Genomic DNA, 12,953 nt, shown 5'->3' with positions numbered 1-12,953 from the left:
CCAGGAGGGATTTAAAGGTGTTTACCCTTCCTTTTATATTTATGACACGCCCCCCAAATCACAGATAGGGTGAAACGCTGGCTGTGATTTCTTCCTGGAGCTCTAGGAGAAAACAGAGTCTAACGCATATCTAACTAGATTGCTTATTAACCCTTTACAGGAGTTCTGACCTGCGTTCCTGCTCTGGTCCCTGCAAAAGACAACGCAGAGAGAACCCTTTGTCGTCCCCCCCCAGCTTTGAAAGTATCTTGTCTCATCCTTGGTCATTTTGGTCAGATACCAGTGAGGTTGTCTTAGCTTCTTAACCCTTAACAGGTGAAAGGGTTTTTCCTCTGGCCAGGAGGGATTTAAAGGTGTTTACCCTTCCCTTTACATTTATGACACCCACAAAAGGACATTTATTAACATCTGAGACACTGTCAAACAAGGGTTCCCACTCCCCCTTCAAAATGTTCTCTACACCTAAAGGGAAAGGGAACAAAGACAGACTTATTTAATACTTAACATTTTAACATCCTGTTAAAAAGAAACATTTTAAATGCTTTAATTCTTTCCCTTATTTTCTGTATCTTTAATACAAGGTTAAAAGGACGTTTAATGGTGTGTTTGCTATGGTACTAAGCAGACTGACGTCTCCATATACCAAACCCCAGACCTTGTTCAGAACTGTTTAATGTTTGACAATTTCCAGGTCATGTTAACACCTTTGATTCACTGGGCCCATTTAATTAAAATTAATACAGCAATGGTTTGTAAAAGCACTCTAGAATAAAAGGAAATACATTAAAAGTAAAACATTTTTAAATGGATATTAGGTGGCCAATAGGAAAGTTGTTCTAGTTACTAGCTGACAAGTGCCCTCCCCCCCCATCTCTCTCTCTCTCACACACACACACTTACTTCATTCTCTTTAGTCTCAGAAAGGTTGTGGAAGTGAGTCAACAAGAGGACAGTTAAAGCATTAATGCATTAAGCATTAAGAGGACAGTTAAATGACATTCCAGAGGTAAATCAGCTGTGCTCCAGAAACTGTAAATTCACTTACATTGGGGAAGAAAAATCGGTTGTTGCTCCCACATTCCCGGCAATAACATTACTTTTAATAGTAAGAGTTCAGGAATATGTTTGCCAAGTTTGTGATGCATCAGATCATATGCAATTTTCTCTGTGTAAATAATGTTTTTTTTTAATTCAACTATTTTGGCATATTACTATTATTTGTGTCTAGAATACCTATGTTTGGTGCAGAATGGAAAATCTGTTCTTATCTATTTGAAAATTTCTTATCTTGTTACTGTCTGCTCATTGGTTCACATTCTGAACATTTTGCCGTAAGTGAGTAAAAACAGTCAGGACAGGAAGAAATTAAGCAATATCTCTACAGAAGTACTTAGAGAGATGTACTAAATTCAGGTCACTCCTGTCAGAAGCTGTATTAGCCAGCAGCAACTGGTCAAGTTTATAGTGTCCCCTAAATCCAGGAACCTTCGAGCAAGATTCATTTTTCTTCCTACATGAATTCCACTCGTTCTGCCTGGGAAGCTGCCATTTTTCTAATGAAGTGTACTTTGTTACAACTGGCTTGGCTACTAGTTTTATAAATCTCCGACAATTAACTTGATATCTACTTACTGACGCTTTAAATATATTATTTCTGATTTACTAATTCGTAATAAACAACATCAGCATGATGGTCTTAGTAAAACTGAGTGTATTTTAAGAATGTTTTGATGACTTTTCTTACATCCAACTAGGACCTGAATTTTTTTTTTTTTTTGGTTTAGGATTTGGATAGGATAATATTGTTACCACTTAAAATTGGCAAGAATCAGATTTTGGGATAAGGGCTGGGACTGTTTTTAATACTACCTCATCACTGCTGAATACACAGCATTGGTCCTCCATCAATATGACACCCAGTTCTGATATCCTGTGAGGAGAAGACAGATTTCCATTTTGAGAATTTGTGGACATGGCTCCTTCTGAGAAGGATATATTATTGGTCCAAATGAGGAAAGAATTTTAGATTTCATTTGTTAAATTAATAGATTTCTTAATAGAAAAATGATTTCCTCTAAGGCTGTAACACAATATGGGAACAATGGTGTCCTCCAAAAAGGAACCTAAGTATTTTATTTAAGAGGTTACACCAAAACTTGGATCAAACTTACAATAAAAATAATGGGTCAGGTTCTCTGCTGGTGTAAACTGACATAGCTCCTTTGAAGTTAATGATTTTGATTTACACCATTTTAGGATTGGGCCCCAACCAACTTGATCCACATTATTGGTGAAAGCATTTTCTTTGTAGGTGAAGCAGGAATAGGCCCACTTCCTGTCACTAAAACTCCAACTAGCCAACACTGGTGCTTGTTACAATTATTTGGACAGACCCATAGAATGGAGCCCACTTGTCTGACCAGCTCTGGTATGCGGCCTCCTGCTCTGTTGGCCCCACCCCATAATTATACAATGGCTGTGAATGCGAGTGTGCTTTGGGTAAGCCAACTCTTTATGTCAGTTTTCTCATGTGTAATACTGGGATAATATGTTTACTTCCCCCCTACCCAAGGATGTTGTGAGGATTCATTAAATTCTAAGTTTTGTGAAGTACTGTGAAGAAAGTATCAATTATTACTAGCTCTGGGGCACTGATCTGTTCTTTAAGCACTCTAACTGCATAACCACAAATTCAAATTCATACTGCTGTATTTTTGCCCATTTCATCAATTCACAGTGAATAATTCTTACACTATTTCCCTTTATCCATCTTCCAAACTGCCAGTGGTTGATACTAACCCCTCAGTTAATGGAGACACGGCTATTAATGAACAATATAACTGCAGAGAAGCAAATGTCAATTGCCCTGCAATCTTTTGTCATTATTTCATATTAAATTATAAACAAACATTATGTGTACAATCACAACAGCATTACTGGTTTGCTAAAGCTTGCAAATTGAACATGTTTATACTCTGCATACTTAAAAACATTTTCATAAACAGCATTCAACTTGCCTGAAAGTGTTGTTTTTCCATCTTTCATATTGACCAAATGTTTTTAAATTCATCTCCCCCATCCATTCCCACTTACACTGTCTCTGAAAGAGACTCGTACATCTATTTTCATTCTATCTTTAAAAGTCCCACACTGGTGAACAATGAACAAAGCCCATAATGAATCATTTTCTTGTACTGCTACCACCTCTGTAACAATTTGCTGAATAAAGAAAGATTTAAGAACATCCTCCTAAAAATTAAATAAAATCCCCAGTACTCCTCCCAGATAAAACCCATTAGGTATTGAACCTCCAGCAGTAAGATGTACTTGAGTCCTTATAAAAAGAAAAGGAGGACTTGTGGCACCTTAGAGACTAACAAATTTATTTGAGCATAAGCTTTCGTGAGCTACAGCTCACCATTGGATGCATTCAGTGTGAAGTCCTTATGTTACACATCTTACTTGTACTTCTCATGTAACCCTACTATACAGAACATCTGGGACAAATGCCATCTGAAAGTTTTGGTATAGTTATTAATAAATACCAGAAGAAATTTACATACTATGGGTTGTTGGTTTTTTACATGTTTGAGATAATGCATTATTCAAAGTCACCTATTAAAACTCCTATCAGATCAACAGGGAAAATATACCACTTCACATTTATTAACCAAACTGGAGAATTATTTCATTTATTTCCAGATTTATATTGCCTGAATTTGTACTTCAATGACCCTGTTTATAAGAACTGCTTGGAACTATTCCACATGACTGTTGCATTCTTTACACAAAGTGCAGACAACGCTCTTGCAACACAAAGCTTGCTTTTCACAGTTAATGTACTCTCCTTAATCACACATAAAGGGACAGTTCTGAATGATTCAACGAGGAAGATTTGTAGTTCTCGTACGTAAAAAAGGTCATCCTAATCAAAAATCCAGAAAAAAATTGAAAACATTATTTAAAAGAGGGCACTTCAGATACGGCAGGGCTGCAGTATCTGACATGCCAATATGTTGCGTAGATTATCATGTGCTTAACAATTCTGGTATTCAATTAAAACAAATGTATGTTTACCCTGGTAACCTTTGCTTCACATAGCCTACACAGGACTTATAAAATACAAAATATATTTTTTCTTAAATGATCTTTCACACTGAATTCTAGCACACAGAATTAATAAATGGTTTGAAAACGTGACCCACAAGTTTTATCTTTAAAAAAAAATAATAATCAGGAAACTATAGGGGTATGCATCCAATGGACAGCTGCAAGAGGCAGACATTCACATCTTAACTTTAGCTATAGTTTTAAATTTTGGGTCTCCAGAAGTAACACCAGCTGGCTCCTAGTAGGATGCAACATACTAGCATACAACATACAGGGGCACCACCAATGCAGCTGCTGTTGAACTCCTTCACCTGCCTGGAGCATGGAGTTACTCCTTAAAGAAATTATGTTTTTTCTCCATTGTTAGAAAACTGCCCAATATATCAAAAACCCCACTACTTACAGGACCCATATGTGGACTAGCTGCATGCAGTTTAAGTAGCAAAGCTTCACTCACTTGTATTCAGTAAATTACTGGACAGAAAAAATGCCAAAGAGATAATATTTGGGACAGTGAAGTAAATAAATAAGAGCAAAGGAAAGAAAGAAGTAGGATGGATTAAAAAAAGATTACAAATATGTCAATAAGTCATTTTCCCATAACGTACATTTTGTTTCCAGAGCCTGTATTAAGAATTCTAAGCACCACCACCATGCTCCTATTTAGCACTTTTCATCAATAGATTTCCAAGTGCTTTACAAAGGAGGTCAATATCATTATCCATTGGTAGTGCCAGGGACCTAAATCAGTCTTCTGAGGATATGTTATGGGCAGTGCAGATCCTTCAGGATCCAAAAGGGTACCCTCAGATTCTTAAGTCTACCCACACCTCAGTTGCCTAGGGAGGCAACATCTGCCTGTGGTGGAGGAAGAGCAACTTGAGGTCAGAGAAATACACTCAGAAGCTCAAGAGGAAGAAGGCAGCACCCTATAAACAAAGATTTTAATAAGGCATCCAATACAGTGAAAGGTGGCTGCTGCTGCTTGAAGGAGATCTCTCCTCATAACACCGTTTGTTGAAGAATGTGTGCACCTGTTAGTTTACTTCTTTTTGGGTTGTGGCCTTAGTCTGATTAAACAGCCATGAGTTGAATACTTTGTTTTGAAATCTGTCTGGATGAAAATAAACCAGAACTTTTCATAGGTGCTGGAACAAGGAGTGCTGGAACAAGGAGTGCTGCCACACCCCCTGGCTAGAAGTAGTAATTACAACCCAAATACATGGTTTCCACCTTCAACACCCCCACTATAAAAAATTTTCCAGCACCACTGGAACTTCTTAGGAAAAGCTCTATTTTCCTCCTTTTAAACTGTCTTTGCTTGTTTGGTAGGACTTTTGTTAGTAAGGTTTGCTACAAAGTGCATTGGTCCCACTGATCATAAATAAAGGAATGAATTGAGGATCATACAGTAGTCCTACAGAACAGGGATGGGCAAACTACTGCCCACGAGCCGTTTTAAGTCAGCCCGCAAGCTCCATCTGGGAAGCGGGATCTGGGCTTGCCCCACTCCAGCTGGGGCACTGAGCCAGGGGCCACACCACATGGCTCAGCCCCACTCTGGCTGGGGCGCAGGGTCATGGGCGGCCCCGCTTCGGCTGCTCTGGCCCCACTCTGGCTCCTAAACGCTCCAATGGGAGCTACAGGTGCAGTGCCTGTCAATGGGGCAGCGTGCAGAGCCGCCCGGCCGTGCCTCCGGGTAGGAGCCGGAGAAGGGACATACCTCAAGTGGCTCCTGGAAGTAGTGGCAAGTGCCACTCAGAGCCAGCACCCCTGAGCCTCTCCTCATGCCCCAACCACCTGCCCCAGCCCTGATCACTCTCCAAACCCCTCTATCCCAGCCCGGAACACACTCCTGCACCACAAACCTTTCATCCCCAACCCCACCCCAGAGCCCGCACCCCCAGCCGTAACCTGCACCCCTTCCCTCATCCATGCCCCAATTTTGTGAGCATTCATGGCCCACCATACAATTTCTATTCCCCGATGTGGCCCTCAAGCCAAAAAATTTGCCCACTCCCGCTATAGAACATGTCTATTAGTTGTCAAAGTCTCTGTTTTCTCTTTTTAGAGTATTCACGAAAAAGACAGGAGAGGGGAAAGGTTTGTTTGTGAGACTGTGACAGGGTGCTATCAGCAGCACACTGATCACTGACATTGCTGCAGTCTGGAGGCAGATGCAGTCCTACCTGAGGGCAATTACACACTTTCCATGGGGGACTGTGAGCACCTGAGTGATAACCACTGCGTTAACAAGATAATTGGGGAGAATATAAGGAGAGGAAACAGGAAGCAAGAGGAGCTCAGAATATGAGCCTGAATTGGGGAGTGAGGGCTGCAGGGAAGCCTGTCTTTGCAATAAGCCTGTGTTGCATAGCAGACAGGGATCCCGCAGATCTTGCTGCCATAATAGTGGGAGCGGGTAAAATGTATTTTGTTGTGGGAAACACTTTATACTTTTAATACTTAAATTTAAGCAAGGGATTGAAAGATTTCATGTCTATTATAAGAGGAGTTAAAGTATTTTTTACGTGGTTTAAGCAAGATTTCTTTTATTCTTTGAGTGGCAAAAATTGTGTCTGAATTCCGTTTACATAGTAACCAACCATTTTTTTTGTTTGTTTCTAGTAGCATTTGCAGGATCTAAGGTTTTTGCAGGTGGGAGTGGTATAAAAATGCAAGAAACAATGCAGGAGTTGTTGGGAGTGGGTATTGTAAAGTGGAATGGGAGTGGTATTAAAAAATAGTCCCACATTGGGCTCTATTGTACAAGAAGATGTAATACTCCACAGTAACTTTGTTCTTATTGGCTATAAATTATTTTAAAAACATTTAAACAAAAAAATCATTAAGATGTAGAGGAGAAATTACCGTCAAGTGGATTTATAATCAATTTTGTCTACTTTTGCAGATTTCTTTAGCTTTTAAAATCAGTTTAGTTTCCAATAATCGAAATGCCATAGTCTTATTTCTTTGCCATTGATACTGATTAGATATATTTCAGAGGAACAGCCGTGTTAGTCTGTTAGATATAGCTGCTCAACTATTATCCAAGAAACTTTTATATCTTCACCACTACTTCTCTATCCTTCATAGAAAACACAATGTTCAGAGAGGAAAGTTCTGCCCCAGAACAAATAAGTGTAGCTTACTCCTGTTTACTCAAATTAGGCTGCACTTGCTGGTTAGAACGATGAACTTCTCAGTTTGTGCACATCAATATTATAGAATATAATGCAACGTCAACACATTTCTCTCTGAAGAAAAGCAGGACTCAGAAACAGAAGGTATGCACCCCTAAGCCATACTGGCACTTCTCTAAAGTTACTAACTTGCCCCCCTGAATCCCAGCTTTCATTTTTTTTAAAAAGAAAGTCTAACTGTTATGGTTGTGAAAAAACCTGCAAGAATGTGAGCCATGTGTAACCAAAGCAGAGACAAGTCTACACAGAACTCATAATAGCAGCTTGGAGAGGTGAGAACTGCCCCATACATCTCATTGATGCCTGATAAATGTCAACACTGTTAATTATTTAATTCCTTGTGTAAGGAGGAAGATGGTGGATCATAATGCTGCAGACTTTACCGCAAGTTAAGTATCATTTTGGCATCATAGGTAGGTAATGTTTGAAATGTACCACTACTTATTTTTTCCTCCCGATCAAGAAGGAATGAAGCAAGAACACAATTACATTTTGAATATCTGCACGATCTACTATGAGCAGTATCTTATTTTGGCAACTCACATGAGTGGAACTTAGAAAAGTAGCACCACTTTTTTCCTTCCCACTCTGAGCACCAAAGGATGGGAAACTATGATGCTTTTACATGGCAGCTGAAATTATCCATCAAGATGAACGGCTTTAATAGAGAGGTCTCCAGTAGAGCCATGCTTAAGAAGCACACGTCAGTCAACAGCCAGGAGCAAGAGTCTCCTGCACTTGGATGACAGAAGGCATGAGACAGCAAAGAGACCATTGTATAGCTCCCCACCCCACACATACGCAATGAACAGATATCTACCCTCCACCAGTGTTCTGCCCTGTCACAGCAACTGAGCTTACTGCAGATAAAGCTGCTGCTAGCCATCCCACACAGTAACCTTGGGCAGAAGGGGGCTACCTTCTCAGCCTGGGGAGGAAGACTCCTACATAAACTCTTGTAGAACATACCAAAGTTTATCTGTGACATTCTGATCAAAGACCAAGACCAAGTTTCCTTTCCAAACTGTAAAGGATTTCTTTGTTTCTTTTATGGAAGATATCTTTACTTATTTTCATTTGCCTGTTTGGGAATTGGGTAGGGTTCTCTTATCTTTTTTTGCTTACATTTTACATCTTAGTTATATTTCTGATAGTTGCCTGAAGGCTCTTGAATATGGGTGTCACGTAAACATATGATTATCATTAAGGGTATGTTTCTGTCATGGATTCCATGACTTTCTGGGACCTCCAGGACTTCTTACGGGGCAGGACTGAAGCAGTTGTCTGCCCTGGGGCTGCTGGAGCAGCAGCCAGGGTTGGGTTAGTCCCCCGCCCTGTCCCCAGGGTATTTTTAGTAAAAATCAGGGACAGGTTGTGGGTTCCCGTGAATTTTTGTTTAGTGACCATGAACCTGTCCCTGACTTTTTCTAAAAATACCTATGACAGAATCTTAAGCTTAATTATCATGATTCTCTTTCTATTAGCACTAATGGATTTTAGATGAGCAAAGTAAAAACAGATAGCTCTTCAGAGTTAGACACATTTTTTTATATCTTCGACTAATGGGTCTTGTGCTTTGCTAGCAAATACCTGTGAAATTCCATACATGCACCTCAGAATTCTTCAAGCACTTCTCCCCACCCCCTCCAAAAGAATATTTTCAAATACTTTCTATGCAGTCAGAGGCTCCAATAGCAGTAATTTTACTTGTTTTGCAATCTTTAAAATGTCACAGCTGGCTCAAAATTATATGCTCCAAGGGGGAGGTCCCCAGTAATTGAAATCCTTATATTTCCTCAATAGTTTTTCTAGAAGTGCTATCTGCAACAATGAGTCATCTACTGCAGCACAACATCCTGTTCTCATGCCACTGCAGCCCTTTAAAAGGAAAAAAGTACTACCTTTTAATAAAGGACACAATCCCAGGCACTGCCTGGCCGCAAACAATAATTAATCACAATTTATCATGCTTAATAAAACTGTAAAAGAGACAGTAGAAAGTTTGACTATTTTATACACACCTTAAAAATAAGGTACTTTTTAAAAAAAATTATATATTTTTTTTTAATATTCCCTGCCAACAATCTATCATATCAATCTATATTTGCCCAGGATATGATAAGAAAATCATGCTGAGAAAACTATGCAATGAACCACATGTTCGGGTCGTTTTCCTGAACTGAATTTAGTGTCATAAATATTGCAGCACAAATGGGGGTTTGTGCGTTGCATGTATTCTATTTCCTTTCTGTTTGGCACAATTGCCTGAAACAGCAATATAAGAGCTAGGTCCTGTAACCTGAGCCTCCTGGACACCCTCCATCACCAGAGCCAATAGGTGTATCTTGGTGTATCTAGCTGTAACCTATATCAGCGCTTCTCAAACTGTGGGTCGGGACCTGTTTTAATGGGGTTGCCAGGACTGGCTGAGACTTAGGCTTTGGCCTCAGGCCCCAGCCCGAGACCCACCACCCTGGGCCGAAGCCCAAGCTCGAGTGCTTCAGCCGTGGGTGGCAGGGCTCAGGTTACAGGCCCCCTGCCTAGGGCTGAAGCCCTTGGGTTTCAGCTTTGAGCCCCCCGCCCAGGGCGGTGGGGTCAGGCTTTGGGTTTGGCCCCCCCCTTTCCGGGGTGGCGGAACTTGGGTGGGCTCAGGCTTCGGTCTCCCCTTCTGGGGTCGTGTAGTAATTGTTGTTATCAGAAGGGGATCACGGTGCAATCAGATTGGAGAACCACATACCTATATAAACTAATGTGTTAAAGCACAGTTGGAGAGGTTTTCATTTTAAGAGTCATTTTCCTTTGTTAATGCATACTCCATCACTGTGAATATTATTCTATTGAAAACACAACACAATTAGGCTTTAAGGATTCAGTTTATAAAACAAGTATAATCTAAGTAACATTAATCAAATGACAACATCTTATGTAATTTGAAAGTTATAATCTCTTATTTTACTCAATATTTTAGACTCTTCCTGTAGGAATCTATAGCTCTGTCTGTATTCAGGGGACTAGAAAGTTTAGCCTGTTGCTTTTTAGAAAATTATTAATGCTGTAAGCAAAATTCATTTCCTCTGGTTTTAAAGTGTAATGGAGAGGGACAATGAAATACTATATTCGTCTCACCTGCTTAGGAGTCACCCCAGGCATGCGAATATCCAATGCAAAATCTGTTAGACCAAGAGAAATCACCGGCCTGTTGTTTCCAAGGCATTCACTTGAAAGAGATCTAGTAGTATCTTTATACCTTAAGAGAAGAAAATTAAAAAATGGTTTCAAGTTTACTGATCAAGAGTTGGTATTTTTATATTACCAGAAAAAAAAAAAAGCAGCAATATGTATAAATTGGAATTATCAGTAGATCGTAAGGGAATTAGACACGTAATTCCCACTGATTTTCAATGTAATTTGGGAGTCTAATACCCTTATGATCTTTTGATTAAAAAGCGAGTTACTGAATATTTTGGAGGTGTTCATGGGACTCATTAGAATAGACTGAACTATGAAGTACTAGCCAAAAAAAGTTTACTACTAAAAATAAGCTCTTTATATGAACTACAGTTTAAGGTATATACATATATGGACATTTTTTCTTAATATGCCAAAACATATCATATAGTGTTATCAGCTGAGGGAAAATAGCAACGCTTTTTAAAAGTTCAGATTTTATATAGAATTCAATTTGAATGGGGCAGAAAAACAAAATCTTTCTGATTTTAGATTCTAGAGATGTTGATTTATTATAATTGAATACATATTTGCCTACAGTATCTCCAGACTACCTACCAGTAAATTTTACAACTTCATATGTGGGAGTTAAGTGGGTCTGTAGTAAATGCTACATGTAACCAAAGAAACAAAGCAAATATTCAACTTGTTACTAATGAGGACTACATGACAAAAACATTTAATGTAATGTAAATTCTAACTCTATCAGTTGATAAATGTGATGGGGTAACTACAGGGTGTACATTGAATATATAATGCTATATTTTCTTATGTGCTAATACAGTGGATTTCCCCCACACATGCAACCCCCAAATTTATCTACATAATTTAGTGTTCAAAGATCTAAAACAATAAACACCAGATCCCTAATTACAAACTAACTGACACTATCTCATGAAGAAGTAACAGTTTAGCTAGTAAGCTCATGGGGACAGGGACAATATATATTATGTGTTAACTATGTCAGTGGGGCTACACACAAATCTTAAGTTATTCTTTAATCTTAATCATATTGCTAAGGCAGATTCATATTTCAAGGAGCAACAGAAGGGGTTCAACAGATTCTTCTTTTTCATGACTCCAAAATACAACAAAAGAACGTCTTTTCAAACTCTGAAGAGGATCTCAGTTCAAAGGAAGCTCGCTATTCAAAAATGTGTCTTCTCTGTAAATAATTTTTAGCTAGTACATACTTTTTAATCTTTATAACACTTGCATTAGACAAAGTGATAGCATCACTAAGCAGCATGCACCGAAAATACCAAAAGATGTTTTCTGCATAACCCACCTCTTAAAGACAGGAAGTGGGTTTCTGAAACCCGAACAGCTATTTTGAAAAACAAGCAACAGTATTAGCAGGTTGTTAATGAGGCCAGCCATGTCCACCCTGCTGTTCCTGGACCGATTAAGGGAGCAGAAAAAGGGTAGTGCAGCTCTGTCGGCTGTGTTCCTGACAATTAGGCAGCAGCAGCTCACTACTTCATTATTGTGTGTTCGGCAGGCATCTTACAGCTTTTGACACACCATCTGTCTTGGAAGGTGAAGCACTGTAAACCAGGAAGGTAGATGATGTTAGGTTGTCTTTATTATTAGCTGCAAAAAAGAAATCAGTCGAAGATTCTCGCTTTGCAAATAGGCTACACTGTACTTTTGTCCAGTTAAGGAGCTGAAGCAAGTGGCATTCCTGATGGTTTTTTAACCCTGCTGTACTGTTAAACCTGCAGGTTACTTGTCAGTCCACAGTGACAGAGGCTCCGAGTGGCATCACACAAACCAACATCAGCCATCCTTCAGAACCTGTAAAAACAGAAGCAGATAAAGGATGACTAACACATTACAACATTAGTCCTCAGCAAATCCCTGTTGAAGCTTTTTAATACATTAGTACTTTCATAAGCTTTAGCCCAACCCAGTGAAGAATGCACCGAGTCTCTCACTGCCCTTCCATCATCGTAAATGCACAAAAACTATTGCAATTTCCACACTATATATTGGGAAAGTTATTCAAATGGAAGATGGCTAAGTAGCATGTGAAAAGAGAAATATATAGTGCTTAGACCCAGGAGCATATGAGGTAAGGAAAGAAGCTTTAAAGAACAAAGCACATTATACACACATACACACAACATATCAATGCATTCAACATACTGAGGGAAAACCCACATGACAAGCATCAAGGGTTGTAAATACTGTAAATAAAGACAAAAATTATTATACAGAAAAATGTCTGCAGATACTGTAAATTTAGAGAATAAAATGCTTCATATTTTAATTAAACCTTTAATACACAATTATAGCAAAATGGCATACCGTTTACTCAATATAGCATTGAAATAATATCCACACAAAAGTACACGTTTCTTAATTTTTATACTGTAGGTACTGCAGTTATCAACTAGCTAGGAATGGACA

At 39.0% G+C, this 12,953-nt stretch overlaps 1 protein-coding gene across 9 annotated transcripts in view; it reads right to left on the bottom strand.

Moving 5' to 3' along the window:
* PAM (peptidylglycine alpha-amidating monooxygenase) overlaps positions 1 to 12,953 on the bottom strand; it is a 222,824-nt gene that overhangs the window by 140,133 nt on the left and 69,738 nt on the right. For all 9 annotated transcript variants that reach the window (XM_048849474.2, XM_075128592.1, XM_075128594.1 and 6 more), the window contains exons 2-3: positions 11,830 to 12,338; positions 10,440 to 10,560 (exon numbers count right to left, since the gene is read on the bottom strand). In XM_048849474.2, coding sequence (XP_048705431.2) covers positions 10,440 to 10,560; positions 11,830 to 11,921 — 213 coding nt within the window. In that variant the 5' untranslated portion in view covers positions 11,922 to 12,338. The remainder of the gene's footprint in view (positions 1 to 10,439; positions 10,561 to 11,829; positions 12,339 to 12,953) is intronic.

The sequence above is a fragment of the Caretta caretta genome, chromosome 5, assembly GCF_965140235.1.
Source record: "Caretta caretta isolate rCarCar2 chromosome 5, rCarCar1.hap1, whole genome shotgun sequence".
Lineage (NCBI taxonomy): Eukaryota > Metazoa > Chordata > Testudines > Cheloniidae > Caretta > Caretta caretta.
Note: the sequence above shows the minus strand (reverse complement) of the source record. Positions and strands in the feature narration are given on the sequence as shown.